The 21,617-nt window shown below is 64.0% G+C and overlaps 5 protein-coding genes across 5 annotated transcripts; 2 read left to right on the top strand and 3 right to left on the bottom strand.

Moving 5' to 3' along the window:
* The first annotated feature begins 52 nt into the window (after window positions 1-52).
* CHLRE_01g047850v5 (uncharacterized protein) lies at window positions 53-5,618 on the top strand. Its single transcript, XM_001690164.2, has 12 exons — window positions 53-193; window positions 387-407; window positions 576-734; window positions 957-1,032; window positions 1,239-1,285; window positions 1,523-1,558; window positions 1,842-1,931; window positions 2,104-2,257; window positions 4,201-4,277; window positions 4,467-4,589; window positions 4,841-4,998; window positions 5,247-5,618. The coding sequence occupies exons 1-12, from the start codon at window positions 98-100 to the stop codon at window positions 5,458-5,460; spliced, it is 1,251 nt and encodes a 416-aa protein (XP_001690216.1). The 5' UTR covers window positions 53-97; the 3' UTR covers window positions 5,461-5,618.
* Window positions 5,619-5,620: 2 nt separating this feature from the next.
* CHLRE_01g047800v5 (uncharacterized protein) lies at window positions 5,621-9,102 on the bottom strand. Its single transcript, XM_001689692.2, has 6 exons — window positions 8,242-9,102; window positions 7,979-8,108; window positions 7,405-7,571; window positions 7,048-7,131; window positions 6,555-6,650; window positions 5,621-6,313 (listed from the first exon to the last, which is right to left on the bottom strand). The coding sequence occupies exons 1-6, from the start codon at window positions 8,497-8,499 to the stop codon at window positions 6,203-6,205; spliced, it is 846 nt and encodes a 281-aa protein (XP_001689744.1). The 5' UTR covers window positions 8,500-9,102; the 3' UTR covers window positions 5,621-6,202.
* Window positions 9,103-9,163: 61 nt separating this feature from the next.
* On the bottom strand, window positions 9,164-12,062 carry CHLRE_01g047750v5 (ribosomal protein L18a). The gene is made up of 4 exons (XM_001689691.2): window positions 11,976-12,062; window positions 11,711-11,838; window positions 11,440-11,503; window positions 9,164-9,961 (listed from the first exon to the last, which is right to left on the bottom strand). Exons 1-4 carry the CDS (start codon window positions 11,985-11,987, stop codon window positions 9,617-9,619), a joined length of 549 nt encoding a protein of 182 aa, XP_001689743.1. The 5' UTR covers window positions 11,988-12,062; the 3' UTR covers window positions 9,164-9,616.
* Window positions 12,063-12,182: 120 nt separating this feature from the next.
* Window positions 12,183-17,725, top strand: CHLRE_01g047700v5 (uncharacterized protein). The gene is made up of 13 exons (XM_001690163.2): window positions 12,183-12,192; window positions 12,555-12,706; window positions 12,955-12,998; window positions 13,336-13,438; window positions 13,742-13,898; window positions 14,054-14,123; window positions 14,612-14,665; window positions 14,970-15,048; window positions 15,399-15,526; window positions 15,916-16,067; window positions 16,298-16,424; window positions 16,671-16,740; window positions 17,133-17,725. Exons 2-13 carry the CDS (start codon window positions 12,637-12,639, stop codon window positions 17,210-17,212), a joined length of 1,134 nt encoding a protein of 377 aa, XP_001690215.1. The 5' UTR covers window positions 12,183-12,192; window positions 12,555-12,636; the 3' UTR covers window positions 17,213-17,725.
* Window positions 17,726-17,903: 178 nt separating this feature from the next.
* On the bottom strand, window positions 17,904-21,602 carry CHLRE_01g047650v5 (uncharacterized protein). Its single transcript, XM_043058911.1, has 8 exons — window positions 21,320-21,602; window positions 20,876-21,133; window positions 20,527-20,717; window positions 20,057-20,338; window positions 19,699-19,881; window positions 19,345-19,446; window positions 18,804-18,965; window positions 17,904-18,586 (listed from the first exon to the last, which is right to left on the bottom strand). Exons 1-8 carry the CDS (start codon window positions 21,489-21,491, stop codon window positions 18,500-18,502), a joined length of 1,437 nt encoding a protein of 478 aa, XP_042928825.1. The 5' UTR covers window positions 21,492-21,602; the 3' UTR covers window positions 17,904-18,499.
* Window positions 21,603-21,617: the final 15 nt, after the last annotated feature.

The following is a 21,617-nucleotide window of genomic DNA, read 5'->3' as shown; positions in this document are numbered from 1 at the left end:
GCCCGAGCGTGTTTAGCTTGACAGCTTGCTCCTTTGCTCATAGTTCGACGCAAACTATACATACTGCATCTCAAACTTGGCGGTTCAATTAGCAGCAATGCCCGTAGAAGGCACAGGCGCAGCGTCGGCTGCACATGGCAATGCTGCGCAACCGAGGACAGCGTCAGCCTTGGGCGGCTCGCAAGACAACCAGGTGTGCAGCATGACTACATAAATACAATCTCATATGCATGCAATCTACCGCCCCGCAAAATGAAGAAGTGGAGACGCTGAACCCCAACCTCCCCACCGCCCCGCCCCGCCCACCGCTTCCCGTATGGCACCATATATGCCTCCGTTATGGCACCATCCGGCTTTCTTGTCCGATGCTGGCTGTGGCCCGTTAGCTCCCAGCCTTCAAGCTTGAAGTGAGTTGTACCCGATTGTCTGGGTCGTATAAGCCTGCGGGCAGTACACACTCGCCTACCGCCTCGTACCCTCCACCGGTTATTGCCGCTCATGTTGACTCCGTCGGCCCCCCGGCCCCCGGCTCCTCGCCCTCCTGCGACGCCCCCCACGCCCCGCCCCGACCCCAGCGCTACTTTGCCAAGTGGGAGTTCACGGCGCCGCACCTACTGTGCTGCTCCGACTGCGAGCCGTTGCGACTGCCGGAGGTGCTGGCGCTGGCGGACGCTGAGAGCCTGAGGCAGTGGGAGAACCTGCGGCTCGGATATGGCGAGACACGCGGGTCGCCGGTGGGTGTCGCGGGGCAAGCGCGGGGTAGAAATGAGTGCTTAGGGCGATAACCTTGAAGTGCTCTGGATAGCTAGATGCTTGGACGTCTGGTCAGTGTTAAGGAGGCATCCACGCAGTACCAGGCGGTCAGACGCAGGGCGGTTCTCTGGGCGGGGGATAAAAACCCCAGGTGGCCGCTGCTGTAGCACACTTTGCCATGGCTGGTATCTGCACATGTTCAGGAACTTGTCAAGGAGATCTGTGGGCTGTACGACAGCGTGTCGCCGGAGGGAGTCATCGTGGCCGCCCCGCAGGAGTGTGAGTGCCGGACTACCGTATGCGTGGACTAGGGGGGGGGGGCACGGCGTGGGTTCGGCACGGGTGATGACCTGCAGGTGCCCGAGTCCTACATTGCATCCGCGCACCCGCTCATGCACAACATACACGTTTACTCACCTAATACTAGAGTACGCGACACATACACACACGTACACACATTCACATACAAACACACACGCACGCAGGTGTGTACCTGGCGATGACGGCTCTGCTCCGACCCGGGGACCACGTGGTGAGACACGCGACATGTGGAATGAGGCCCGCAGCTCAAATGCGTGGGACGTGACTGTACCGTAATGCCGCATGGGGAGCGGGCAGGGCACATGCGTGGGACGTGACAGTGTGACGCCAAGCACCTTTGAATGTACATTTCAGTGCCGCACATAAAACAATGCATGCGAGCGTTCCTGTGAAGGCTAGGCCGAAAAACACACGCGCCTGCCCCCGATGGATGCTTCCCTGTGCCCAGGTGGTGACGTACCCTGGGTACCAGTCCTTGTTCCAGGTGGGGTACAGATGGGGCTGGGGTTGGCGGTTTGTGACAAAGTCACAGACATCCCTGCAGACATGTCTTTTGATTGTTAGCGGGGAAGGCACAGAAGGCTACGGCATCTTGTCGGGGCGCATCCTCCTCTGCCACGCCGTGCATTTTCCACTGGTGCTCCAGCCCACTAACCCCTTACACCCGCTGTCACCCTGCTGACCATCTCTCCCATTTCACGCCACGATTTCACGCTGTGCCCGATGTTTCTATTTGTTGCCGCTGTGCCCGCATCCCTTCCCCGCAGGTGGCTGCCTCCATGGGCTGCCAGGTATCCATGTGGGAGGTGGAGTTGGCGGAGGATGGCAGCGCCGCATTCGATGTAGACAAGTTCAAGGTGCGCGCGTACCTGCGCGGCCACCGTTAGAGTTGCGGCGCATGGCCCGAGCTTCGCTCCGTCCACTTGTTCACTGTCAACACGTGGCCCACTGAAAGAGGTGTGGCCCTCGAAACACCTTGCCGCTTGACGCTGCGCTGCTCTCGTTGCCTTGGTTCCCCTTGTTCCGCAGGCGCTGCTGCGCCCCACCACACGGCTGGCGGTGGTCAACTTCCCGCACAACCCCACCGGCTTCATACCCAGCCGACACGACTGGGGGCGGCTGGTAGCGGCGTGCCGGGAGGCGAGCGCGGTGCTGTTCAGCGATGAGATGTACCGCCTGATGGGTACGTGCTGGGGGCTGGGGGCTGAGGGGCTGAGGGGGCTGGGTGCAGGGGGCTCGGGTTGAGGGGTTGTTTCCACCAGCCCATGAGAAAGCAAAATGAAAGGTATGTAGATGCGGGGCCGGGCACGAGGGCCGGGGGTGGGGGCTTAGTGGGGGCTGTGGGTCGCATCATGTGGAGGCACGCGTGTGCTGGGGACCCAGTGCCTCAGGTGTGCTGGGGACCCAGTGCCTCAGCATGGGCGCGTGCGTGCTGGTTAGGGGGAGGTTGAGGTGCGGTTTGCTGTGTGTGTGTGTGTGTGTGTGTGTGTGTGTGTGTGTGTGTGTGTGTGTGTGTGTGTGTGTGTGTGTGTGTGTGTGTGTGCGTGTGCGTGGTGGCGGGCACAGGGTAACGCACTGGCTCCAGCGTGCCTATGTGGCCGGATGGATGCAAGGCGGGATGCTGCACGTTTGCATTTCTTGCTACATGCAAACAACACGTGCGTGGCTCATTCCCATTTGCGTCTGTCACACACACACACACACCCGTGGGAGCAGGGCCAGGTTTGTGGGGTTTTTATGCCTGAGAGGGTGTGTTGGGTGCTGCAACACCCCGGGCCTTACGGCCTGGATCGGCCTAGTGGCCAGACGCGTTTGTGGCTGCCCTTAGGCATAGTCTGCCCTGGCGTCGAGAGCTGGTTAGGTTGCGGTTGAGGTCGTGCAGGCTGCGGGGTCGCAGGACTCAGCCCCACAGCCACTGTGGTCGTGCTATCGCGTGCTGTCGTGTGCTGCGTGCTGCGTGTTTTGTTATGTTTGCTGTTTTTTTTTGTTTTCTGCCCGCCTGGTCTTAAGATGTAGCTCGCCCGCTGGGTCTGAGGTTGTTACACCGGTAGTAATTCCGCAAGGGTTACTGGCGCGGTGAAGGGTCGGAGTGCGTTACCCTGTGGACTCCAGAGCTGTTTGCGCTCTGCCGGGGTAACGCCAGGTCACGGCAGCCCTCGTTTGAGAGCCCTGTCGTTGATTATACCAGATACACGATTCACGTGATCTGGCAGAATAACCGTGGAAACCGTAGTCACACACACACACACACACACACACACACACACACACACACACACACACACACACACACACACACACACACACACACACACACACACACACACACACACACACACACTGGGGGGTGGGGGATGGGGGGCTCGTCACGAACAGCCGACGCGGCCACTGCGGCCGCGAGCGTGCCTAACCTCGGTGCCGCCGTGGAGTGGGGAGCGGGAGGCCAGCTCCCGCCAGCCCACGGCGCACACACGTCACACGCACACACACCAGCTTGACACGCGTCTGGAAACGCTGCAACCCGCCGCCCGCCACGTCCCCCATGCAGCCTCGACCCCGTTTAGTCGCAGTGCCACCGCTAACTCGCCCTCTTCCAATCGTGTTATTGTACTTAGTGGGCGGGATTTGGGACGCGTGATACCTAGCTTGTCTGCTGCACGCCGCCTCTCTTATTGCCGTTGCCATTCACATGCCCGTGACACTTCCTCGCTGCCGCCCTATGCCCATGCTTCCACCTTTGCCTATAGGTGAGCTCGACTACGACCAGCGGGCGGGAATCCGGGAATTACCGTAGGCGTGCTGGGTAAACGTTGTTTAGCGCGCCCAGGGTGCGGAGCATGGACGCATACAGGTGCATCGCGGGGTCAGGCCGAATGGTCGCCCGTGGGGTTCCAGGCTTATCGCGGGTAAGTATGACTACCTGGGTCACGACAGTCACGCGACGCTCGGTAAAATGGTGGGTATCGGTAACTCCGTCGCGTCATTGGGCGGGCTTTCGTTTCGTTTTTTAACACACACACACCCACACACACACACACACACACACACACACACACACACACACACACACACACACACGCACACACACACACACACACACACGCACACACACGCACACGCACGCAGAGTTTGACGAGTCGGACAGGCTGCCCAGTGCGGTGGACGTGTACGACAAGGCCATCACACTCAGCGGCCTATCCAAGGTGGGCGGGGGCACGCAGGGGCGTGTATGTGTGCTTGTCAAGGCACAAGGGTGGCACGGTGGTACCGGCAACTGCGGTGTGGGGCGGGCACTGGGGCGCAAGCGCCGCAGGACTTATGCGGGCACAATAATCTCTAGACGCATGTGCGTTTGATACTGCACTGTTCTCTGCCGTGCTGTGCCTGAGCAGGCGTTTGGTCTGCCAGGCCTGCGCATAGGCTGGCTGGCGGTGCAGCCGGCTCTGCGGGGGCTGATGGACCGAGTGGCTGAGCTGAAGGACTACACCACCATCTGCAACTCGCAGCCTAGCGAGGTGAGGCCGTGAGGGACGGGGTGGGGTGGGGTGCGGCGCTACACGCCAAAACCCTGACGAATAGGTTGGGCCAGCGTGTGGGGTCAGTGTCATGGCACTAGGGGAACCCGGTTTCGGCCAACACCGTACTGCGGGAGCGCCAGCTAGGATCCACTCCACCATGTTATCCAGCGAGCCATTTGCCACTTACCACGCTCCACCATGCACACGCCCGCCTCTCACACGACTCCCCCACCCACCCCCCGCCCCAGGCTCTGGCCGTGATGGCGCTGCGCGGGCGTGCCACCATCCTGGAGCGCAACCTGGCCCTGGTGGCAGCCAACTGCGCCGCCCTGCGCGCCTTCATGGACTGCTTCCCGCACGTGTTCACGTACAGCCAGCCGCGGGCCGGGTCCGTGGCCTTCCCCAGGTGGGGGCGCGGGGGAATGCGGGGAGGTGGGGTGGGGTGTAAATTCCAGCCCAAACTAAACCAAACCAAGCTAGGGGGGTGCGGGGCGGGGGGAGAGCATGCATGCACGAGGTGAGTCGGGTTAAGGGATATGCGGGGAATTAACACCTGCCACTTGCTACTGGCGAGCGGGTGCTGCGACTCCACAGCTAGAGGGGATGGCAGCGATTACATGCTCACCTGCCCCTACTCCCTGCACTGTTGCTCAGGCTGGCTCCGGAGGCGGCGGCCCGGGAGGACGTGGAGGCGTTCTGCGACCGCGTGGTGTCGGGCTGCGGCGTGCTGCTGCTGCCCGCCTCCGTGTACGACCACGGCCCCTCCGCGGCGCGGGGGCACTTCCGCATCGGCCTGGGCCGCCGGGACCTGCCCAAGTGTCTGGAGGTGCTGGGGGCGTGGCTGGAGAAGGAGGCGGCGGGCAAGTGAGGGCGGGTGAAGGCAGGGGAAGGAAGGTGTGGGGTCGCCGAGGCGAGAGGTAGGGCGGAGCCGCGCATGTAGGGCTGCTGTTTCGGTGCTGTAGGTGGCTGTGCACAGGTAGAAGGCACGGCTGGGGCAAGTGGGGCATGTGCCCTTTGGCTGTCGTGGGGAAAGCTTGGCAAGAATACAGTGACAGTTGTTGTGGCTGGTTCCGTAGGACCGCACGCAATGCACGCCCAGGGCCCAGGGCTCCACTGTCCCAGGGCCAGGACCAGCAAAGTGCGCGGACTCGGAGCAGGGAGGAGATGTTCACAACTAACAGGCACCACAAGTGACAAGTTCCCACGCCACACAAAATTGGGATAACCCTTGCTACACTCGCGTCACTATCATGGTCCATGCATCGTGATCGTTCTGCTCCGGTAGCCCTGTCCTGTCACTTCGTCTCAGCCGCTCTCCCCCGTCCTGCTGCCCTCCACGGCTCCACCAGCCAGTCATGCAGCTCCAGCCCAGGCTGCCCCGCGCCGCTCAGACCCGGGCCCCCACTCGCTTCCGCCAGCAATCATATAAATTCATCGCCCCCGCCTCCACATCTTTCTCCAGCACAGCCGCCGGCACCGCGGCCTCGCCACCGCAGCCACGCAACGCACCAGCCACTCGTGGGCGTCGTGGCCACGGACTGCGCTTTCCTCCCCCTAAGCCCCCTCACACTGCTCGGTCCACGCTAGCCCCCACACATGTTTCAGTCCATTTAGTTGGGGTCCTTGGCCGCGGCGCTGCGCACCAGCGTCTGCAGCTCGCCGGTGCCCACCATCTGCTCCGCAATGTCGGCGCCGCCCACGAACTCGCCGCTGATGTAAAGCTGTGGGGCCGGGCGGAGAGGGGCGAAAGGGGGGCAGAAGGTGTTGCGGGATGATGCAGCAGGGTTTGCCAAGCGATCGGAGGTGCGACGCTGCGATGCATGCTCCGAAACGGTGACGCCCTGGCAGGCGGGCACTCGCCCCCTATCCCACCCAGCAGCCCCCGACAACCCCAGATGCGCATACGCGCACGTGCAAGCCCCCCCCCCCCCCACACACACAAACACATGTACACACACGCACCTGGGGGATGGTGGGCCACTGGCTGTAGTTCTTGATGGCGTCCCTCAGGCCGGGGTTGTGGAACTCGTCCAGCACGTTGACCACCTCGAAGTCAGCCTGCGTGATGGTGCGCGCGTGGTAGGAGGGAGGGAGGGAGAAGGAGCCGTAAAGCTGTGAAGCCGTGAAGTAGCTAGTGGATGAGTGGGTGGGAGCCGATCTGGACGCAACCCAACGAGAGAGAGCGCGGTCGTGTGGGCGTGGGGCCGTGGGCTAAGCTGGGTGCGGCATACGCGTGGCGCGTACTGTCCAAACCCAGTCATGCATGTCGTACTGGCCGCGCGTGATGCCCATGACAGCAACCCAGCACGCCTGGCACTGGCGCTGCAGTGCGCGCCTGTACTTGACTGCGCGCCTGACTACCGTACATGACGGTCCTCCAGCTTGCCCGTCCCGGCCCGCCCGTCCCGGCCCAGCCCGGCCCGTCACGACCCGCTCCCGGCCCCCCGCTCCCCACCTTGAGCGTGTTGAGCATGTTGATCATGCGGAAGCTGAAGCCGCACTGGGGCTGCTGACGAGTGCCCTTCACAAACACCACAATCTGCAGCCGGCAGGGTCAGGGAGGCAGCCAGTTAGCCAGTCAGCCAGTCAGTCAGGGCGGGCAAGACAGTGTGTATCATTGACTGGGACCCTTCGTACGTACATGCGGCTAAAGGGGCTGCCCTGACGGGCTGCTCCCCAGCGCGACTGTTGTGCATAATCACACCACCGCCACCGGCGTCTCCCCCCCGGACGTCCTCCCGGCCGTTTCGCCTTAACCATCGCCAACCCGCCCCCAGCCCCGCCCCGTTCCTCGCCGCTCCCTCGCACGCACCGGGTTCTCCTTGACTATCCGGTCAATGAGCTCCTCGAGGGTGACGCCCTGGATGGGCTTGCCGGCCGTGAGGCGGATCTCGGGCTTGGTGGCGCGCGCCACACTGCGCGACTGCCACTTGGTCTCGCCGGGGGCGTTGCCGGGAGGGATGATGCCGGCCTCAGCCACTGCGCACGGAGACAGGAGAGGAGGAGTGGAGGCGTGGTGCAGAGAAGTGGAGGAATGGAAGGGTGGAGGAGTGATTCTGGCCCATTCCACGACTCCACGAAGTTAGGAGCAGACCGGAGTAGGGCTCCGGGCGCTGGAGGGCTGGAGTTGCAACGACGTCATATCGCAGGGTAAAGAACATAGGTTGGGTACAGGGCGCTAATGTGTGTAAGGCGTGACCCAGATGCGGGCGGTAACGCTTGCCAAGCCTCATCAATGCGGCGCGGTCACTTTCACCCCCGCCTCGCCCACATCCGTTACACTGCGTGCAACCTGGTCGTAACCGCATAGCGCATGGAATGCAGCTGGAAATGCTTGCAGTCTGCCCCCCCTTGCTACCATGTCCGTCCCCAGCACAGGCGCTCACCGGTCTCCTCCACCCAGGACTTCCAGGCGGCCGTCAGGCCCTCCCGGCTGGCGTCGTCGACGATGTTGTACTTGATGGAGCCGGTCAGGTCGGGCAGCTCCTGCATGTGAGTCGCAACGCTGGCGGATACCTGCGAGCGAGCGAGTGTGCGAAGGGGGCGATTGGCCGAGGGGCGAGGGGACCTCGGAGGTGATGGTGCGCAGGTCAATGGTGCAAGCTGGTACAGTCGCGAGCTGGATTCAGACCGGCAAGCCCGCAATTACCTTGCGCGACAGGCCAATGTATTGCAGCGTGCCGTTCTTATCGTAAACGGCGTAGACACCAGCCGAGCCGGGGAACTGGCTTAGCTCGCCCTTCTCCATCACAGGGACCGCCTTGGTCTCCGCAAGAGTCGCATGGGAAATAACCGAGACACGAGAGACAACCGGCTTGACCGAGGAAGTGAACGGACGCACGCTTGCGGGCATGCGCGCCGCAGGGCGCGGCGAGGCCTTAATAGCGTTCTTGCTAAGCGTCTGCATCGTTCCAGGCAAAGTTTAACTATTCTGGAGTAATTGCGCTGGGTTTGGAGTTGTGGGTGAGTCTGCCGAGGGATCGCGACGGTACCCCACATGCACACGCCCCGCACGCGCCCCCCGCCCCCGACCCAGCCGCGCCTGCTCTCGAGCCACGTCAAAGGCTGCCATGCCGGATGACCTGTAATCGCATCAGCGGCCGTTTGCTGGCTGACACGCATATTAGGACAGACAGTCACAAGCTCTAGCGGCAGGTCATTCTCGTCCAGTACCCGTTGCAAGAGGGCAACGCTCCGAAGCTTAGTCCATCCAGTTGCCGAACGCGAACTTGGCGCATGCGCCGGAAGAGCCTCAGGGAGAGCGGTCGTAATTCACTACCCCCCTTGCCGCTGCCAACGGCTGGCAGCTGAACGTGCTGAAGCCCTTCACCCGCCTCAGCAAATCATGCGAACTGTCAAGCTGGACACTTCGTCGGTCCCTGCTGCTGCTTCCGCGACGCCGCGCGCTGCGGAGCGGGCTTCAGTCACTGCCTGCGACCATGGGTGCCGGGCCGCCCCTGTGCTAGCTACCGCTGACCTCTGCCGCTGCATTAATTCTTTGTGCGCTACGGCTGTGGCCGCTGTCGCTGCAAATCCAAGGCCCCCCTCCCACTGGGCATTGCGAGACGCGGATGCTTTTCACGTTACACCCTTTGGCCACCAGCAGCAGCCACCGCCCCGCTCCCAGCGACAGCCGGCACGCCGCCGCTGCCCAAACTGCCGCCGGTACGGCCGCTGCCACCGTAACCTACACCAACGCACACTCCACGGCCGGCCGCCGCGGCAACGCGCACTGCACCGGGCGCCGCCGGCACAGCTGCCGCCGCCGCCGCTGCTGCCGCCCTCCCCAAGCCGCTCGGGCATCAACGCCCGTGCGGCCGCAGCGCCCTCCGCTGCTGCCGCCGCTGCTGCACCATACCAGCCGCCAGCAACAGCCGCTCGCCCGCGCCCGCGCCCGCAAGCCAGGAGCCGCTGGGGCCCCTCCTCCACAGACGCCGCCGCTCGCCGCCGCTGCTGCTGCCGCCGCTCCTGCTCCCACTCCTGCGCCAGTTGGCACACGCCTAAGCCCGGACCGAGAGGGCCGCTTAGAACATAGCAACGTTGGGGCGGTTGGCCTTGAACAGGGTGCGGAAGGTGGCCGACGAGGGGCGAGCCAGCTTCTGGGTGACCGGGAAGCTGATCTTCTCGTTGTGGAACTGCTTGGTGTTGGCACGCTTGCAGCTGTGGTAGTCCACGGTGGCGGTCTTGATGATCTGGATGGACGAGGGGCGCACGCGGTGGCGCGAGGCCATCTCCTGGTACATCTGGGAGACGGAGCCGTTCAGGGTCACGTCGCGGTACTCCTTGTACATGTTGTGCACGCCCGTGCGCGACTGGTAGCGAACCCAGATGCCGTAGTTCTTGGCCAGGGTGGGCTTGCGCTCGAAGATCTGCGCGTGCGTAAGGCAGGGGCGAGGATGCGGCGGGTTGGCGCGGGCAGGGCAGGCGGAAGCGTCATGCGTGCAGGAGACAGGATGTGGCACGCGGCGCCTCGAAGCGGCACTGCACTGCAAGGCAAGCACGGTCGGGTGACGCACGCAGAGTTGCCCACGCGCACCTTGCCCGTAGAGCACTCCGTGCCACTGGGCATGCACATCAACTCCGCCCCCAAGAACAAGAACAATTATGCACTCTTCGGCATCCAGCCACTTCCACCACCAAAAAACACACCCCACTCGTCTGCCTAGCCCGCTTTTGAAGTGTCCGCATGCCGCCCGCGTGCCCGGCCGGTCTGCTGCCTCTGCTCGCGACCTTCGCTGCCGGCTGACGCTCTAAACCCGTCCAATCCCGCTCGCACAACTGAATGTGCGAATGTGCTGCTGCAGGCTGCGCCGAGCTGTGCTTCTGTGCTTCCCTCCGCGCCGCCCTGCTCTCGGCCCTGCAGGTGGAACTTCCGCCCCGACTGGTCCCTATCGGTCGAAAACTGACAGCTTGGCTTGCACGCACATGCAGCACCCCGCCGATACATCGTGTAGGCTGAGCGCTGGCGCCGTTGCCAAGCCGCGCGCTGATGCGAGCTGTAGCTGATAGCACGCCGCCCTCAAGACGCCACTGCGCCGGCACGCCCGGTGGAGGCCAGTGTATCGAGCGCTGGCGCCAACGCCGCGGCGCGCTGACAAGCCGCCGGCAGCAACGCAGCAGCTGCCGCGCCTGTCTCCACACCCTGAGGCTGCACAGCTGCAGCGGCGGTCGTCGCCACGAGTGGCTGCCTGCAGCGCTGATGCAGGCTCCAGCCGCCAGGCTCCGCTGGCACATGGCGCCGGCGCCCAGCCCCCGCAGCTGCTACCGCCGCTGCAAGGACTGGGCAAGTTCCGTGCTCCTGACGAGCACGCCGTTGCAGGTCGCGCCCCCTCGCTGCGCATGCCTCCGTGTGCTCGAACAAGCTGCTGTGGCCCAGCTGCGCACGCGGCTGACCCTGCCCCATATAGCCCCAGTCCCTGCTCCGCCCCTTGCCCGGCTGCCAGCATCCACAGTCACGACGCAGACTGCGACAGCTCCCCCTGCGCGCGCCGGAGCTGCACAATCCGAGGAGCACCTGCGCCGGCCACGGAAGGTGCTGCTGCAGCGCCTGAGGGGCTGCGGCGCACTGCCAGCAGTCCAGCCGCCAGCGTGGGCGCCCTTACATGCGTAGACGCACGCCGCTGTTCTGCAGCTATGGCGCGCCATCTGTGGTCGCTCTGGCTCCGGCTGCTCCGCAAACTCCACATCGCTGCGCCGAGATGCTCACCTCTGACCTAACCACAGAGACACCCACCAGTCCAGCCCCTCGTAGTTTCACTTTTATGCACCGTTTGAAGTCTAGGCCGTGTCTCAACTCACTCCCCGCCGGCCCCAGTCGCCGAGTTCACCAGCCGGCGCAAGTGCTCACCTCGTTGCAAGCAATGATCTGACCGTTGGCCTTCTTCACACGGCGAAGCTTCCTCAGGAAGTACCTGAACGAGAGAGCAGGCCCCGCCGATTTCAGCCGTCAAGCCCAAGGAGTGCCCATACCAACACCTGGAATGCCTAAACCAGTTTCAGGTAATACTTGAAGCTCTAAGCACTCAGTTATAGCGACCCAAACGCCCCCAGGCTGCTGCGCCGTCGCAAGCTCCATTTCGCTGCACCATTTCCCCCTCCTCTGTCCCGCCGCTGCTCACCAGAACTTGCTCTTGGCCTTGACGTCATCCTCGGCCCACACCTTCATGCGGTAGACGGTGGGGTTGGCATCCGCGGCAGTGGGCAGGTGGCGGCCCACCACCTGGTACTGGTGGAACTTGAAGTTCCCCTGTGCGTATCAGTCCCAATAACACCGTCAGTAAATTGCTGCTCAACGCGCGTGGAAGGGCGGCTGCAGTTCCGGTCGCTGTGTCGCGATGCTCTCAAACGCGCGAGGCCGCCGCCAACGCTGCTCAGGAAACATACCTGCATGACCATTTTGGCAGGCTCCTAGTAAAACGCCAAAGAGAAGGAAAGAGGCACTCGCACAGCCCAAACACAGCGAGGACTGAGTGTACGGGGCATGGGCCATTGCGCGCGAGGGGGCGAGCGAGCTTAACCAAGGGGTTTTGTGTAATGAGCATTGTGATAGCTTATTTACTAGCAGATATATTTGGCTCACAAGGTCGAAGCCTAATCCTAGGTGCGTGTCGCTCCCGCGCAACGACTTCGGGCAGGGTGTTGTGGCCTTTGGTTGTCAATGCGGTTAGCATGGGTCAATCAGTCGTGATAGCACTAGCCGCACGTGATCCGGCAGCGAACTTGCTAGGCACGGTGGAATCTCATGGTGACATTCATCCAGACTCTTCCTCGGGGAACCCTGCCCTTCGTTAGCCTGCGCGGGCCTACCCGGGACATTATCGTTTGCCAGCATCACTGTTGTCAGTGCACGGTTACCACCCTGGGGTGGCACGTTCGGGGTAAAGGGCACGCGTGCCGACGTGCAAGACTCGCTCCTTGCTCAACTCAGGAATAGCCTTGCTCGCCGTTGCCTCCTCCGCACAGGTTGCCAAAGAACCTAGCGGATCCAGACCTCTTTCTACCGTTCCAGGGAGCCAGCTGCGGCTGTGCGAGTGCCGCTGACACCATGCCGCTCACCAAGAGGGACCCCGCCAACCCAGTGGTATTCTTTGACATCAGCATCGGCGGCGAGGCGGGTGCGTGGCGCACGTGGCGCATAAAGGGGTTGCTTTCTGCATAAGATGCCGGGGACATTGCATACGTTTTGTAATGCGGCAGGCGTGTTAGACGCGGCAGCTGGTCGGATGGAAGGTTGGCGTGTCCCAAGGTCCTTACGTCTTGCGCAAGCGCACGGTGGTACCGTCTTTCAGAGGCGAGGGCGCACGGACGGAAATAACACCATCACTGCTCCCATTCCAAATCTCCCACCTCTCCCTGCCTGCAGTGGGCCGTGTGGTGTTCGAGCTGTACAAGGATGTGGTGCCCAAGGTACGACAGCTGGCGGTGGCCTTGTGTGTACCTTTTCTCAGGGGGCGGGGCGGCGCGGGGCGGGGGTGTTGCAGGGGGCGGCGGGGAAGAGACCGGCTGGCAGCAGGCGTCGCCTTTCCGTCACATGACCAGAAGGCTGTGGGACGTCCAGGCCGTGCTCCAGCGCCTTGCACGTAGCCGGGTCCTGCTCCCTCGCTGCGGGCCTCGTCCGCTACCGACACCTGTGGGATGTCGCACAGCCCCCGAGGCCCCGACCCAATCCGGTCGTCCTGTTCCGCATGTTATGCCGCGTTGCCGCCCCGCGCCTTGCGACCGTAGCAATGCCAACGTACTGCAGACCGCGGAGAACTTCCGTGCCCTGTGCACCGGCGAGAAGGGCGTGGGCGAGAAGGGCAAGCCGCTGCACTACAAGGGGTCCACGTTCCACCGCGTCATCCCAGGTGTGTGGAGCACAGGGGAGAGCCCTCTCGGCGCCGGGAGGACGTGGTGACAGGTGTGGGCAAACAGCCCCAAGTGGTCGGGAGGGCAGGAGTGGGAGTGGTAGTGGGAACCGGGTAGCAGAGGCAGCGGAGGCAGGGCCATGCTTGCGCTACTGCGCTTCCTACCGCAACCGGTGCGCCCGCAACCCGCACCTCAGCGCCTTTCTGCTCCCCCCCCCCGCACCCTCCGTTCATCGCCGCTATACCCTGGCATCCATGCCTGCTCCGTGCTGCCCCCCCCCTTCAAACCCCTCCGCCGCCCAGACTTCATGATCCAGGGCGGCGACTTCACCAACGGCGACGGCCGCGGCGGCGAGTCCATCTACGGCGACCGCTTCGAGGACGAGGCCTTCACGCTGCTGCACGACGTGCCCGGCCTGCTGTCCATGGCCAACGCCGGACCCAACACCAACGGCTCACAGTGAGTGGTGCGGCGGCGGCGGGGATTGTGGGAGGTGATGGTGTTGGTGGCGGGGGTGGTGGTGGTGGGAATGGGGGTGGGGTTAGGGGTGCCGTGGCGTAGCAAAGAATATGGGAGTCGGCGACACACACACGTGCACGCGCTCACACCTGCAGGTTCTTCGTGACCACGGTGCCCACCCCGCACCTGGACAACAAGCACGTCGTGTTCGGCCGGGTGCTCAAGGTGCGTGTGCGCGTGTTTTGAGTGTGTGCGTGCGTGCATACGTGTGTGTGTGTACGTGTGTATGTGTGTGTTAAGCAAAATTGAACGGAACAATTCCGCCATATACGCGCGCGCAGTTACCCACAAATACCTACGCTCAGCTCCGTGTGTGTGTGTGTGTGTGTGTGTGTGTGTGTGTGTGTGTGTGTGTGTGTGTGTTCGTACGCGTGCGCGTGCGTACTGGGGCGGAGGGGGCCGGTGGGCGGTTAGATTGGACGGGGGCAAGGCTGTAAGGCTTGGGCCAATGACCAGAGCCAAGGACACTGACGGCAACTGGGCGGGTTGCAGTGAAGAGCTGGGGAGGCGGAGGGGCTGTCGTGTTGAAGGCCACAAAGTCGCACGTGTATGCATGGGGGCCGGAAGGCAATCATTGGGCTGTCCTGGCTGAGGTCCTCAGATGTCTGGAGTTGACTGTCTGACAAATTCGGTGCCGCCATCCTTCATTGCAGGGTATGGGCATTGTGCGCGAGATCGAGCAGACGGAGACCGGCGAAAACGACCGGGTAAGCAGGCCGGGGCGAATGGCGAGTCCCCAGGAGCATACCACGGTTGTGACTGAGGAATGCCGGTTTGTCACGTGCGTAGCCCCTTGTACCCAGGCCTGACGCCGGACACATGCTGCCCTGTCCGGGGCCCTGCTCCTGCCCCCTTGGTTTGATTAGTTTGGGCTGGTATATACACCCCACCCCACCCCCCACCTCCGCACCTCCACGCCCCCTCCCCTTGCGCTTGTTTCCAACACCTGCTCCCACCACCATCTAACAACGCACACACCTCCTCCCGTCTTCCGCTCCCTGCCGCCCACAGCCCGTTCAGACGGTGGAGGTCACGGACTGCGGCGAGCTGAGCGAGGAGCAGCAGCAGGAGGCGGCGGCGGCGGGGGCAGGTGGGAGCGGGGTGCAAGAGAGCGGTACGGGGTGTGGAGGCGGCGGGAGACGTCGTGTAGCGGGCTCTGGCGCTAGGAAATGCGAGCAGGTGGGCAGACGACAGGTGGGAGGGCTGACAGGCTTGTTGCATATCCGCGCGCGCCGCTGCGCTGCGAGCAAAGCACGCACGACGGGTATCGCTGCTGATATATGCGCAAGGCTGCCGCTAAGCCGGCACGTATGCAGCATAGCACCTGACGGCGCCGCCGCCACAGCTGCCGCACCTCCACCCCACGCCCACCCCCACCTCCACCTATTCGTTGGGCACGGGCGTGTAACCCCATCTCGACCCCCACCCCCCAACACGCAGGCGCGGCCGGCTCCGGCGCCTGGCCTGCCTACCCCGAGGACGCGGACCGGCCCGAGGGCGAGGCGGAGGCGGCGTGGCGGCTGCGGGCGGGCGAGGCCATCCGCCTGGAGGGCAATGAGCTGTTCAAGGTGGGTGCGTGTGTGTGTAGGGGGGTAAGGGCTTGTCCTCACCGTTCATAATGTGAAACCCGAGCACGCATGGCAAGGCACAAAGGGGGAACAGCGCATGTACAAGTTCAAGCTCAAGGGGCGAGTCCTTCATTCGTATACTCAGTTTCTACCGCATTCTCCAGCGAGATACCTCCTTGTGGCTTTAATCCAGTCTCGAGGCGTGTGTTATGTTGGTATGTTGGTTCTTCCGCGTACCTCTCGTACTCATACACACCCGCGCTTTGATACGTACGGTACCTGCCGTAACCTTTACCCTCCTGCCCCGCCCCTGCAGTCTTCAGTGCATCCTGTACCGCTTTTCCAAACATCCTTGCAACCCCACATTAATCATGATTGCACCCCTGCAGGCTGGTAAGTACGGCGAGGCTGTGGCCCGCTACAGCTCCGCGCTGCGCTACGTGGGCCGCTCCGGCTTCGCCGACCCGCAGGCCGCGGAGGCCGCCGGCGAGGAGCAGCAGGCGGCGCTGGGGCAGGCCGTGGTCAGCTGCCTACTCAACAGGTGGGCGGCGGCCAGGGCACTGGGGCACTGCGGCACTGGGGCAGGGCGGTAGGGTTGTGGCAGCCAAGCTTTGGTACGGGGTACCACGCTGGTCACCCTGCTGACTGGCCCCAAGCCAACCCGGCGCACACAAAGGCACTCTCCACCCAGTCAGGGCCGCTACACGCATGAATGCCCCACTTCCACCCACTCCGCACACCCACGCCACGTCCCCTCCACGTCACCCCCAGGGCCGCCTGCCGCCTGAAGCTGGGCAAGGCTGAGGCCGCGCTGCAGGACGCGGGCGCGGTGCTGGAGCAGGCGCCGGACAACGTCAAGGCGCTGTTCAGGGCGGGGCAGGCGCGGGCGGCGCTCAAGGTGCGGGAGCGGGAGTGGGAGGGCGTAGAGGGCTTGGGCACATATGGGTGGTGTGGTCGTGTTTGATGTCTGGTGGATTGAGGCACGCAGCCTGGGGTACGGCGGGTGTCGGGTAATGGTTTCACGTCGTTTGCTTCATATGGCAACTCTGTGCACCCACCACCAACCGTTCCCCCAAACACCCACACACACACACCACACACACACACACACACACACACACACACGCCACCCCCTGCCCCGCAGGACTACGCCGGCGCCCTGGCCCAGCTCAGGCGCGCCTCCGAGCTGGAGCCGGCGGACAAGGGCATCGCGGGTGCGTGTGTGTGTGTGTGGTGGGGGTTAACTTTGAACCAATCCCGTAAGGAAACAGTCGCACTGCAAGGAGAAACTGCAGCCGCATATGCGAGCTGTGGTACATCGTGTGGTGGGGGGGGAAGGGGTTGCAGATACCAGCCCAAACTGCGCGGAAGCGTGCGGGGCGGGAGGTTAGCAGTGGGGCCGTAGGCATAGGGATTGGGTGGGAGTTTGCAGACGCACAGGAGTTTGCCATGTAAGCCGACACACGCAGCGTTCTCTGCGGGAGCCTTCCCGCTTCGTTCCTCCCCTGCCCCCCTATTATGCTCCTGGCGTACCCGCGCCCGCCCCCAAACCCGCACTCACACCCGCCCCCACGCCCGCGCTGCACATCTTGTTTTCCCGCCGCAGCCGAGGTGGCCCGGGTGAAGGCGGTGGTGGAGGCGGAGCGCAAGAAGGAGCGCGCCACGTACGCACGCATGTTCGGTTGATCGGGTTGCAGTTGTGTGTTGGCTGAGTCGGCGATCCGTTGCTCGCCGCTGCGTACGCGCACAGGGGTCGAGTGTGGGTGGTGCAGTACGGGGTGGTGGCCGATGGGCATCCACGTGTTGGTGGTGGGGTCGTGTCGCCGTGGGTGCTGCCGTGCTTTGGCGTTGAATTCGTAGTACAGGCAAGAGCAGAGGGTGGTGAGAATCCCACCAGGCGTGTCAGGGCAAGAGTCGCATAGGGACTTGGGTCGTTTTGGCGTTTGAGCGGGAGGCTCCTCTTGAGGCGCGAGCTGTGGCGCAATGGGGGCTGCACCTCCGAAGCTGCATGGCACGGCCACGTCTGTCGCGGGGCGGTTTTGCTGTTAGCCCCAGAGGTGGTCGCGGGGAGCGCGGCTGGGCCCTGGCGGAGGTGCCGTTGTGGGAGCTTCCGAGCTTGCAACAGGTCGGACTCATCAGTCATTCGCTATTGGAATAGCCTGGTCTTGCAAGGTTCTCTACTTGTAAGTTCGGGCTGGTTCGTTGCAGCCCACGTGATAACGCACGTGGAGTCAGGCACTCCCGTACAGGGCCACAGCAGAGTGGTTCAAGGGCTGAAGGGACAACACCCTCCCTCCGCTGAGACATGTACCCTCCTTTACGCGATGATGCGCGTCTTCCACCGGTGTGCAAATCAACTGTGGCAAATCACTTGAAAGGCCTTCAAGGCTTACATTGGCCAGTCGGCGCGGAAAGCCATCGCAGCCTGTGTGTGCAAGAACTGCCCCCCCCCAACCCTGCGCCGCCAACCGTGCGATCCGCCGTTCTTGGTCCTTCCACCAGACAAGGACCCTCCTTTTTGCACACAATGGAATCATATTAACGTTCACAAATACGAGCAATAATCAGTCGTGACATGCACTCGTCATTATACATACGAATACTCCTGACGCTACGCCCAGGTCACAACGGCCCCGTTTTGCTCCTGCAACTCGCCACCACACATTTTGTTCGGTTCCGCATTTCGTATGCGAACAGTATGTACAGCTTTGCAACGCCCACCAGTAGCAGTACGCATGCTTGGCGCAATAACCTGCTCCATCACACCCAGCAACACCACCACCCAGCAAGGAACCAAGACACCCAGCTGTCTGCCAACCTTCCATTCGGGACGTGCCGACGGCGGCCGAGCGCCGACCCATGCAGCCCTAGCCATACCTGCCTCCTCCCGCGAGAGGGCGCTCCGCCACCCCTCCAAACCCCCACCTCCGCCAGCCCTCCAGCCCACTACAGCCCTCCTAGCCCGCCAGCCCGCTACCAGTGCATGGTGCAGCCGGGCCGGGCCGCCTTGACTCGCGCCACCAGGTCCAGTGTGCCCGCCTCGTCCATGATGCCGCTCACCTGCGGCAGCGCAGGAGCAGGAGGAGCAGGAGGAGGAGGAGGAGGCGGAGGAGGAGGAGGAGGCGGAGGAGGAGGCGTTAGTAGCGGCATGCGGCGTCAGCGGCGGTCCAAACGCACACGTCTCTCTTGTTTCTTACAGGGACTACCGTAGTAATTACAACCCCAAGCCCCCCTCCCCACCACCACCCCACCACCAGCCCCACCCCGTCCTGCTCACCAGCAGCGCCGACATCCGCGTGGCCCGCACCAGGTCCACGATGGCTGCGGCGGACAGGCGGTGGCACATGCGTATGCACAGGCGGTCCAGGCGTGGGGCGGCGGCGGCCAGGCGGCCCAGCAGCGCGTCGCTGCACAGGTACAGCGCCTCCATGTCCAGGTCCTGGAAGGTGGGAGGGCAGGGGAGGGGGCGGGGAGGGGAAGCGTGTGTGTGGAGGGGGTCATAGCCATTCATGCGAACAGTAAGGGGATAGCCGCTCATGCGGACGGGGCGGGGGGGGGGCGTGGAGCGTGTGTATAGAAGAAGAGGAAGACGGAATAGATTTAGTACGCATGTGCAGTGCCGACATCCAGCCGGGACCAGCAGGGATGAGGTGTGGTGTACGGGTGTCACTTCCAGTCCCACCACCACACGTCACCTGCATCACCCCTGCCACGGCCGCCCAGCCGCCTAGCAAGTACCCGGCCCCTCCCACACCTCTTGCCGACCTCTCGCCAACCCCCGGCCCCTCTCGCCACCCCTCCCTGCACCGCGCCCGCACCTGCAGCCCCGGGTTGCGCTCCACCAGCGGCGCCAGCCCGGCGTCCGTGATCTTGGTGCACCAGGCCAGTGACAGCGACTGCAACGTGGAGCAGTCCGCAGCCTGGGGACGGGCGGGCGTGTGTGAGAGTGCGTGTGTGTGTGTGTGTGTGTGTGTGTGTGTGTGAAAACGAAAGAGAAAGTGTCCGTGTGAGGTAAGAGATAGAGTGGGAGATGGCCCACCAGGCCAGATGGAGTGAATGTGGGGAGCTGCGAGTCGGCACCGCCTGGAACTTGTTCGCTCGCTGACTGCCGACCCAGCTGCCACACACACACACCCTGCCCCACCCCACCCTGCCCCCATACCCGCACGCACCAGGTCCCTCAGGTGGCAGTCCTGCAGCGTCAGGCCGCGGAGGTTGAGCCGCGCCAGCCGCGGGCAGGCGGCGCCCAACCCCACCAGCGCCTCGCCGCCCACACCCACACAGCCGTTGAGCTGCAGGCTGGTCAGGCCGCCGCCGCAGCCGGCCAGCATGGAGCGGAGCGCCGACGTCTCCACCTGCATTGCGGGTGGGACGATGCAGGTGTGTGGGGGAAGAAAGATCGTCGGACACCATGGACCTCCCTCCCCATCTTCCTTGCTCCACCCTTCGCTATGACTCGACCTTGTATCTTGCCCCCACCCGCTCCCGCTTGCCGCGCCACTCAGCCCATCGCTCGACTGCCCTACTCACCCGCGGGCAGCCGCTCAAGTCCAGAGACGTGAGTGCGCGGCAGCGGCCCAGCAGCCCCACCAGGGACACGCGCGGGCACTGCCGCAGCAGCAGCTCCTGGATGCCGCACCCTGCCGCGCCCGCCCCACTACTGCCGATGCCTCCGGCTGCTACTGCCGCCGCCGCCGCCGCCACGCCCAGGGCCTCCAGTGCGCTGTCCGTGACGGCGTAGGACTTGGAGATGGACAGCCGCCGCAGCCGGGGGCAGACGCGCGCCAGAAGTGCCAGCGACTCCGAGCCCACCTTTGAGAAATGTGTGCACCGGCACGTACAGTCAATACGTGCTAGAGAGCACAAGGGAAGGAAACACACAAAGTCAGCACGCCCCCAAACCCCAATCATGCACCCCTTTCCCTTTCCCTTCTCCTCTCCCCTCTCCCCTCCCCTCCCCTCCCCTCCCCATTGCCCGCCACCCCTGCCCCCCCTCTCACCCGGAGGCAGCCGTCCAGCGCCACGTCCTCCAGGCCGCTGCAGCCCAGCGCCAGCGCCGCCACGCCGCCGTCCCCCAGCGCCGACCAGTCGCTGCAGTTGGCCACCCGCAGGCGCGGCAGCAGTCGGCCCACGGCCTGCGCGGCGGCGTCGCCCAGGCGGCCGCAGCGCGGCAGGCTCAGCACCTCCAGGTCTGGGGCGGGAGGGCAAGGGGAGGGGAGCAGGAAAGGGGGCCTCGGTAAGCGTGATAAACTACAGTTGAGAAACCGTAGCCGTGGGTTTAGGGCATCCCGTCCAAGACCGCTTCCCCGCCACGACGCCGTGACGTCGTGACACAGCCCCCGTACTCACTGGGGCAGGCCGTGAGTATGGCCTCCAGCTGCGTCTCCTGCAGCTGCTTGACGCAGTCCAGCTGCAGGCTGGTCAGCTGCCGCAGCACCGCCGCCTGGCTGGCGGCGGCCGCCAGCAGCGGCTGCAGCGCCGCCGAGCCGCTGGCGGAGACGGAGCGCAGGAAGGGCAGGTGCGGCGCGTTGGAGGAGCGGAAGGTCCAGGCCAGGGCCTCGCCCACGTGCGTGCCGGGCAGGTTGTCGAAGGCCAGGCTGCGCACGCCTGGGGAGCGGCGAGGTGGGGAGGCGGCCGGAGGAGGGAGGGAAGGGTGTGGATGGGGGATGGGTGAGTGGGCAGGGGTGTTGCACGCCAGGCGTGTGGCCACTGGCGACGAAGGGCCACCGACGCCTGGAATCCCCGCGTCCTATTAGCGCCGAAAAGATGAAATTTTATTACTGTTTCACTTACCACGAAGGATTTCGCGCTGGACGAGGTCGCGCAACTCGCGGCAGACGACGCTCAGAAGCAAGCAGGACTGGAACGGCAGCAGGTGCATAATGCGGGTGAGGCATAGTGATGGCAGCTGCAGCAACGGCAGCGGCTGCTCGCCCGGGCCGAGCGGTACATGTTCAATATCCATGAGCGCGGTTGGGCCTTTGGGCGCAAAACAGGAGCTGGACCTTGCGTTACGTGAACTGCTAGTTTTTAGGTTTGGCGACAGCGCCCAGTCGCGCAGGTGTAAGCTGGCGGTCATTCTCGCGAGACG

The sequence above is a fragment of the Chlamydomonas reinhardtii genome, chromosome 1, assembly GCF_000002595.2.
Source record: "Chlamydomonas reinhardtii strain CC-503 cw92 mt+ chromosome 1, whole genome shotgun sequence".
In the NCBI taxonomy this organism is placed as follows: domain Eukaryota; kingdom Viridiplantae; phylum Chlorophyta; class Chlorophyceae; order Chlamydomonadales; family Chlamydomonadaceae; genus Chlamydomonas; species Chlamydomonas reinhardtii.
The sequence above is the reverse complement of the archived record's forward strand: the minus strand, read 5'-3'. Positions and strand labels throughout refer to the sequence as shown.

What these genes read in the sequence shown, in the direction of transcription:
- CHLRE_01g047850v5 (XM_001690164.2), top strand. Translation starts at nt 98, where the DNA reads ATGCCCGTAGAAGGCACAGGCGCAGCGTCGGCTGCACATGGCAATGCT. An exon ending in GCGAGACACGCGGGTCGCCG is followed by an intron (nt 735 to 956) that starts GTGGGTGTCGCG and finishes GCACATGTTCAG; the next exon opens with GAACTTGTCAAGGAGATCTG. An exon ending in GGGTCCGTGGCCTTCCCCAG is followed by an intron (nt 4,999 to 5,246) that starts GTGGGGGCGCGG and finishes ACTGTTGCTCAG; the next exon opens with GCTGGCTCCGGAGGCGGCGG.
- CHLRE_01g047800v5 (XM_001689692.2), bottom strand. Translation starts at nt 8,499, where the DNA reads ATGCAGACGCTTAGCAAGAACGCTATTAAGGCCTCGCCGCGCCCTGCG. An exon ending in GTCCTGGGTGGAGGAGACCG is followed by an intron (nt 7,572 to 7,978) that starts GTGAGCGCCTGT and finishes CTCCGTGCGCAG; the next exon opens with TGGCTGAGGCCGGCATCATC. An exon ending in ACATGCTCAACACGCTCAAG is followed by an intron (nt 6,651 to 7,047) that starts GTGGGGAGCGGG and finishes ACCATCACGCAG; the next exon opens with GCTGACTTCGAGGTGGTCAA.
- CHLRE_01g047750v5 (XM_001689691.2), bottom strand. An exon ending in AAGGCCAAGAGCAAGTTCTG is followed by an intron (nt 11,504 to 11,710) that starts GTGAGCAGCGGC and finishes TCTCTCGTTCAG; the next exon opens with GTACTTCCTGAGGAAGCTTC. An exon ending in AGATCATTGCTTGCAACGAG is followed by an intron (nt 9,962 to 11,439) that starts GTGAGCACTTGC and finishes ACGCACGCGCAG; the next exon opens with ATCTTCGAGCGCAAGCCCAC.
- CHLRE_01g047700v5 (XM_001690163.2), top strand. Translation starts at nt 12,637, where the DNA reads ATGCCGCTCACCAAGAGGGACCCCGCCAACCCAGTGGTATTCTTTGAC. An exon ending in GTTCCACCGCGTCATCCCAG is followed by an intron (nt 13,439 to 13,741) that starts GTGTGTGGAGCA and finishes TCCGCCGCCCAG; the next exon opens with ACTTCATGATCCAGGGCGGC. An exon ending in CCCAACACCAACGGCTCACA is followed by an intron (nt 13,899 to 14,053) that starts GTGAGTGGTGCG and finishes TCACACCTGCAG; the next exon opens with GTTCTTCGTGACCACGGTGC.
- CHLRE_01g047650v5 (XM_043058911.1), bottom strand. Translation starts at nt 21,491, where the DNA reads ATGGATATTGAACATGTACCGCTCGGCCCGGGCGAGCAGCCGCTGCCG. An exon ending in CGCTGGACGGCTGCCTCCGG is followed by an intron (nt 20,339 to 20,526) that starts GTGAGAGGGGGG and finishes CATTTCTCAAAG; the next exon opens with GTGGGCTCGGAGTCGCTGGC. An exon ending in CGCGGATGTCGGCGCTGCTG is followed by an intron (nt 18,587 to 18,803) that starts GTGAGCAGGACG and finishes GCGCTGCCGCAG; the next exon opens with GTGAGCGGCATCATGGACGA.